This window comes from Oncorhynchus mykiss, chromosome 17, assembly GCF_057628025.1.
Source record: "Oncorhynchus mykiss isolate SJ-2025 chromosome 17, ASM5762802v1, whole genome shotgun sequence".
Taxonomy (NCBI): Eukaryota; Metazoa; Chordata; class Actinopteri; order Salmoniformes; family Salmonidae; genus Oncorhynchus; species Oncorhynchus mykiss.
In genome coordinates, this window is record NC_143038.1 from 42,039,238 (window position 1) to 42,046,782 (window position 7,545).

At 39.4% G+C, this 7,545-nt stretch overlaps 1 protein-coding gene across 1 annotated transcript; it reads right to left on the reverse strand.

Moving 5' to 3' along the window:
* Window positions 1–2,443: 2,443 nt before the first annotated feature.
* LOC118936430 (homeobox protein Hox-C13a-like) lies at window positions 2,444–6,375 on the reverse strand. Its single transcript, XM_036950318.2, has 2 exons — window positions 5,628–6,375; window positions 2,444–3,470 (listed from the first exon to the last, which is right to left on the reverse strand). Exons 1-2 carry the CDS (start codon window positions 6,286–6,288, stop codon window positions 3,211–3,213), a joined length of 921 nt encoding a protein of 306 aa, XP_036806213.1. The 5' UTR covers window positions 6,289–6,375; the 3' UTR covers window positions 2,444–3,210.
* Window positions 6,376–7,545: the final 1,170 nt, after the last annotated feature.

A 7,545-nucleotide genomic window follows, 5' to 3' on the forward strand; every position in this document is an offset into this window, starting at 1 on the left:
GAATAAGCAACACGACGATGGCACAGATTGTGTTACTATTTGAGCATTTGGGCTACAATCCAACCAACGATATTCCTGATTGTAAGGCATGTTACCAACATCATACAGCCTACGATTCAATATTGAAACGGGGTAGGTTTGCTTTTGTCTTTTTTACCAAAATGCCAATTTAGGCTACTTTTTTGACCAATATGAAAACAAGTGGTCACGCCGATGGGTCTGTTCTCATTATACAATTTCCATGAGCACATTTTTCGAGACAAAGATTCATTAGTCAACGTGATATTTGAAAAGGAAACTCGTGTAGGCCTACGTCAGCAAGACGTTTTGCTCGATTGAATTAGAACTCAAGATACTTTAGATAGCATATTTAAAGAGAAGTATAACCCAATGATTGATCCCTCAAACGTGTACTCTAATCATACGTCATTCACAAGCATTCTTACCAACATGCCAAAAGCAATATAATTTAGTATTTAGCTGAGATTTTAAAATGAATAGCCTAGCATGTAAAATGCACACTATTCAAGAGATAGAGTGAGTAGTTTATGCACAACTAAACACGTGCGTTATTTCCTTAATACTGTACATTTGTAATTTGTTCACCAATTGTTTCAAAAGCTATTGTGCGACTTATTTCCATTATCAAAATTATATCAAAGGGAAATGTAGGCTACAAATAGCCTTTAGACAATAGTTTAGAAGACTATAAGCGTCATGAGAATCTCACTGTAGTTAATAACGTCAAGTTGACCAACATATGTTACAAAAGATTGAATAGACCACTTTTCGAAATTCGTTTGGAGAGTCAAATTTGATGTTTCGGTATAATCAACCACAATGGACCTTTTTGTGATTATCCTCGATGATTATTAATCAAGTGTGTCATTCGGTATGTGTACCTTGTTTTAAATGATCAAATAAAATAAACATTTCTCGACCAAATAATGCACAGAGAGCTTATGAAGGCTTCCGGAATAAATTAGTTCATGCCACACCTTGGAGCACAAATGAGTGAATGAAATTGCTGCAGACACTAAACACGTAAATAATCAGATTTTTTAAAGGCTACTCTTAAAATGACTCTTTGCTAATAATCTACACAGACAATTCTTCTTTCGACAAAATATCTAGCCTATCATTGCGTTTTGAAAATCATATTCAGAATCTGTTATGCAGTTAATTTAGGTTTCACGGAGATATTCTCAATAACCTATAGACTGACTAAACCCAATGATTTCGTTGTCATGACAATCTTCCATTATGGAATGAAGATATAGGGAGGCTAATTTATATCAGCTAGTCCTGAAGTAGATCGACTTCTCGGTCGAACGCAGAATTTAAGATAATATGATGAGGACTAGTTAAAGTCAGGATTGGGTTTATCATCCTAGAATTTAAACCATAATTGAACATTTTCAGTTTAGGGGTTCTTAACAATTTAGTCCTGGAGTAGTCTATGCTTAATGTCATTGAAGCTGGTTACAACGGTAATGACGTTCAAAGAGTTATGTGTGGGTTATGTGTGGTAAACATATGCCACTTTATCAAATGATTCCACGTGAAAATTCGACGTTAGCCTACTGGTTATTTATCGAATAAGACAATTTGCCCCAAATCATCATCATAATAGCCCAAATAATATGAAAAAAATGTTATTATTGCCATTTTGATTTCGGGTCCATCATTTAGTTAGCATCCTCAACAAATTTTCAAATGCTTTTCTGATTTGCACAACATTTAGACATACATTCTTAGCTGTCATCAATCAACTAATTGTCAATGTGCAATATCTATTCTCAACCAGAACTCAGGGTAGACAAAAATCCGGGACACTAAAATTAGTATATGTTACGTTTGGTATGGTACTGTATGTATACATTTTTTTGTACGATATGTTACGAATTATAGTTTGTATGATATGTTACAAATGACAATTTGTGTTACGACCTGTAATTCATATAATATTACGAATTTACAATACATATGTATCATATGCTAATTCCTATTTGTTGTTGCTAATGTTATGTGGCTAGGTGGCTAACGCTAATGTTAGCTTGGTGGCTAATGTTAGCTAGGCTAGGGGTTAGTGATTAAGGTTAGGGTTAAGGTTAGCTAACATGCTAAGTAGTTGCAAATTAGCTAAAAAGTACTAAGTAGTTGCAAAGTAGCTAATTAGCTAAAATGCTAACGTTGTCTTTGATGAGGTTGGAACACGCAACCTTTGGGTTGCTAGAGGTTCATGTTTCATTCCCGACCAACCACTCTCCCTTTCGCTTTTGTCTTAAGTAACCATACTAATTTGAGTGTCCCGGATTTTCATTTACTATTTTCTACATCCTATAAAGTGACACCGAATATGTCATACAGAGACAGAAGAGTAGACATTAAGCGATTAAACCAGACAAGATCTCGATCAAATAGAAAACAGATTCTATCAAAAAAAGTCATTTGACCTTGTTGGTCGTTATATTTATTTGTATATGAAACACGTTTCCATTTGAGTAAATGTCGATCAAACAAAAACATCACAGTTCAAATGCTGCACAAAATAAAGGAATAAAACAGCTTTTGTGAGTGCACAGCCCGGATGCAATAAGACCTAACTCACTATACAAACCAAGTGAGAAAAGATTGTGCATTAATATGAAACATGTTTTAATATTCTTATATTGATTACAATCATTACAGTTGCATGACAGACATATCATTCACTGAAAAAACATGATCTAAATATGATAACCATAAAATATAGCAACCTTTAATTAAATAATAAACGCACGGCACTGTACATAGACAATAGAACACTTGCTCATTCCCTTGGGATCAAACTAAAACCGCCATACAATATCATTGAAATATAGTTTTCAGTCTTGATGCGTCCAATACCTGAAAATGTCTGAACAGGATCACTGTATGACATCCCCAAAGACCTCGGTTTACTTTATCAGTCACAAAAGTTTTTAATTTAGGTCTCAGGCTATACTAACAATGCTGGTAGCTTTCGACGCTCCTGTAAGGATGTGATCATTCGTTCCAAACCAGGTTTAGTAAATCTTCTTCTTTATTTCCCCCCAGTTTATGTCCAAATAGGGAGGTGTTTGTGTTTTGCAATGCATCATACCAGGTGAGAATAATGTCAATAGATAAATATCGAGCGTTAGTGATGAAAAAGTATTTGAGTTGCCATGCCAGTGACATTGGACTGAATCAAGTGGCATGCATATGAGAGCTTGATTTAGATTTACAGACGAATTTCTTCTCCTTCACCCGCCGGTTCTGGAACCAGATGGTGACCTGGCGTTCGGAGAGATTAGTAGTGGCAGATATTCGCCGTCTCTTGTCTTTGGTGATGAACTTGCTAGCTGCATACTCTTTCTCTAGCTCCTTCAGTTGGATCTTGGTGTAAGGAACTCGCTTTTTGCGGCCTCGTCGGTAGCTGCTGACCTCTGGTTGCAAAGGCACGACATCTGAGAAAAGAAGGGCATAACAACCGTTGGTATTCTACAACAATTGGGTGGGGGAGGGGGGGGGGGGGGTGCTATGTGAAAGTTCCCAGCACTGATGCATTGCATTCAAATCATTGCATTTGTTGAAGTTCATGGTCCCCGTAGATTGGCTGTGCTAATTGATTAAGATGGGCCTAAAATACTTGAAGTAGGCTATGGTTGGACTTAACTTATGTTACATCCCAATCATTAGGGTTTAAAAATATATAATCTAAATGTCTAAACGTAGCCCTAATGGTAGGCGAGCCCATTAAAGGCGCTGCATGGTCATTCGGTGGTCTGCATTGGCGGTGCAGCATTTACGGTGATCCTGCCTCTGCTGAAGGCAGGGCATTCATACTTCTTGCGTTTAGCGGAGCAGTGCAGAAATGTTGTGAAGGAAGTTGTCAAGGAAGTGAGTTTGTGTTGATACAGGACCTCCCGCCCCTACCGTCAACCAATCATGTCAATGCGGATCCCTCCGCATTGTCACAAAATTTGAGAGGCGCACGGTGATGCCGTACAGAGCTCCATTTGGTATCTGTATGCCTCCAGGGCCCGCTATTGCGTTACACCATCCATACCGCGCCTCCGACCACATTTTCGGATCAAGCATGCCAGCCATCTCTAGGCCTACCATGATTACTACTTAGTCCAAACATAGATTTTTAACCTATGCATATTCAAAACATAAATTGGCATACTGATATGCAAACACTACGAATATTAAGCCTTAATAATCGGAATTGGGGCTATACAGTCACTTAGTCTATGAGAGCGCAGGACAGCGAAGCCTATCTATATTGATAGCCCCTGATCTTAAACTTGAATGCAGCTACAATTGATGTAATACAGCTAAATAACAAGACATCACATCTCATTAATTTAATCATGCGGATGAGCTGTGTGCAAACAACCTCAGTAGGTTGGTTGGTTAACAGTCCTATCATATTTATCTAAGTTTTATTTCAGCGTGTTTAAGAGTGCATCCATGGCAGAGATGAGATGAGATAAACGACTATTTTAATGAGGTCATGGACAACATGAGGAATGTGCAATGGTACAACCAAACCCAGGACGATAAAAAAAGAACTGTAATCTATTTAAAAAACAGTAGATCTATTCTGTGTTATGGGCATATAGCGCCAATACCACACTATCCCAATATTGACTGTATTGGCCAACGACAAGTTTGGGGAAAGTGGTCATACAAGCTCCAAAAATCATGTGTGTCAACTGAACTAGATTGTGAATGATACACCAATCAATCCAGGAATCCATGAGCTATTCTTAACAAGATGGAACGTGATACTGGTATTCAGGAATGTAATGTGCTATTCAATAGGGGCAATTGGCCTACCACGTAACTAACGGATCAATTCGTTTCAACTATAGACAATGAGAACGCACACACTTCAAGCTTTGATTACAATTGATTTGGAATTGAATTTGAAATCTTAAATAAAGAAATGGAGAAAAAAAGGGTATTTTGCAATTGCAAATAAACCTAATGCGTGAAAGGGGTGAGCTTCAATACACCGCTCCCTGTCGTGACTAGATTTACTGGCACTGAGCAAATATCTGTTATTTTATCGGAGAATGTAACGGTGCCCTGCTCCAATCCATAAACCTAATTGTATGCTAATATGAAATCAAAGGTCTTGTTTTTGCATTTCATCTGTTGTGGTCATATCGTGAAGCAGCCGTGAAGACGAATGATGGTAGGTTGAAGGAAACTAAATATTTTGGTAAGGTTATGTCTTTCCAATCTGTTTTCTTTGCTTCTATATTTTGGCAGACTAATTTCTAGTCCCATATCCGGCTATTGAAAAACCCCATGGCCTCCTCTCCGGACTTTAACTCAAGGATGAACATAAATAAACACGCCTTCACCCTGTGCTATCATGCACTGTATAGTCAGTCATATGTTTATTTGAGATGGCTATACAAAGGAAATAGGTTTTAAATGCATAAATATAATACATTAAAAGGAAATGTTTCAATGTGACATATATAAAACATGTAACAAGTACACTGGTTATTTAGATCCTTTCTTATAAGAAACCACAATGCAAGCCGCGTGGAATCCCCCCACCACCACCACCACCACACATACACACACTAAAAAAAATGTCATACCTGGGAAGGGCGACTTCCAGAGATGTGTTGACTGTGTTTGCTCTTTAGAACAGTACACCTGTCCATCCCAGCCATTAGATAGAGCCCAGTGCTGGTAGCCATCCATGGGAATCAAAGTTTCATGTCTCGGTTCCGGGTGCGCACTGATACCGGGAACCACCGACACGTCCAAGTAACCCGGGACAGTCTGGTATGAGCTGGCAAAACCCGGGTAAAATGCGAACTCCTTTGCCCGGCTTGACAGCTCTTCGGTGGGCAGTGCCGCGCTGGGTTCTGCATATTTCTCTGCGGGGTGGTAAGAGCATTGCTTCTGCTGCAAGTTAACGTTGTGTGAGTGTGACAACCGACACCCGTAATAAGGGCTTCCGAATGGGTAGCCATAACCAAGGGTGGCGCTGGAGGAAGTCTGGGGAGCGGGGCACTGTCGCCCAGTGTCGTGGGAGGGTATGTCCGAGTACACAGAACCCTGGTGGCTTATGGTGCCGGAGTGTCGTCCCAACGCCGAGTGTGATATCAGTTCCCTGCAGTGGGTAGCAGGACAATTCCCGCTTAGTCCCTCCATGGATTGGTTTTTATTCGGATTACTTTCATTCAGGCTTTTTTCATATACATACATCAAGGTGTCCGCCCAGCGTGGATGCAGAACCATCGAAGTTGTCATATCAGGGGTTGACAATGCTTTTTAAAAGTCAACTACCCCAAGACGGACACCTCATCCCCAAGCACATTTTTTGCGCATGCGCAGCGCAATACCCAAGTGTCCAGTTCATTATTGAGACCCTGGGATCCGCCGACACGTGATACGATAACGAGACCGACACGAGGGTGTGTTGGGGGTGGGGGCGAGGGGCTCATCCATTTAAACCGCCTCTGGTGCATGTTTCTTGATTGCAATTTTAAGTCCAGCGGATACTCTCATTGGCTTATCATCGGCAAGTATCCTTAAAGGGGACATCAAACATCCCTAACAGTTTTAAGGTGGAGGATGCCATGATCGTCATATTTTACAAAACGGAAATGAATTTCAACTGAACCACATAAAGTATCAATTCGCCAGGCCAGTGCTATTTAGATAGGCCTACGTCTGAAGATTCTCGATTCTTGATAAGGTAAAGATTACACTTGTCTGAAGTACTTTGCTCTAACAATATTTGTATGTAATCAAACCGGCTAAGATACATCAATTAGTCTGTCAAACACTATCTTAGTCTGTCACATTTTTTACCAGAAGATTGTTGTAGAGCGCAGAATAACACAGCACCCTTCAAAATGGAATTGTAACCTATAGGACTTTTGGTTGGAATTATCTTCCTGTTGTCAATAGCCTAATATCGAAAATGGTCAGATAATTATCCATGACAGCTTCATTTATTTAACTTGACTGACATTTTAAATGTTCAAATTCTTTGTTTGTGTATATAAATAAATAAATCACAAAACCTTGCCAGGCCAGTTAACGACAACCCTCAAGGTGGTCGACAAGATGCCCAATCTTATGCTAATAGCAACATTTTCTTTCCTCCAATAGTCCTACCACTAACGTAAACAGGCAAATGCAATTGACACAAACTATGGAAATAAAATATAAAATAAAACCTCTCTCCACGGCACAGAGAAACCACTTTTGCCCAGTTGTATCCCTGAAAGTGGTTTGTTGAAACATGCAACTGCTTGGTCTGTATAATTTGGGGGTAGCCTAAATAAACAGAAATTGCGGTGCAGTTTTGGCAAAACGCTGAAAATATGAAGAACATAGGCTATTATCCACCTCCCCTAATATTTTTGGGGGGTTATAGCAGTGGTCCATGCATATTCTCCAATCTAACGGAATGTATTATCTTCTCCAATAGGCTAGTGAGCAAAAAGGTGTATGTATTTTCCCCTAATGCCAGTTGTTGTAATCTGAGTCAACAATCTG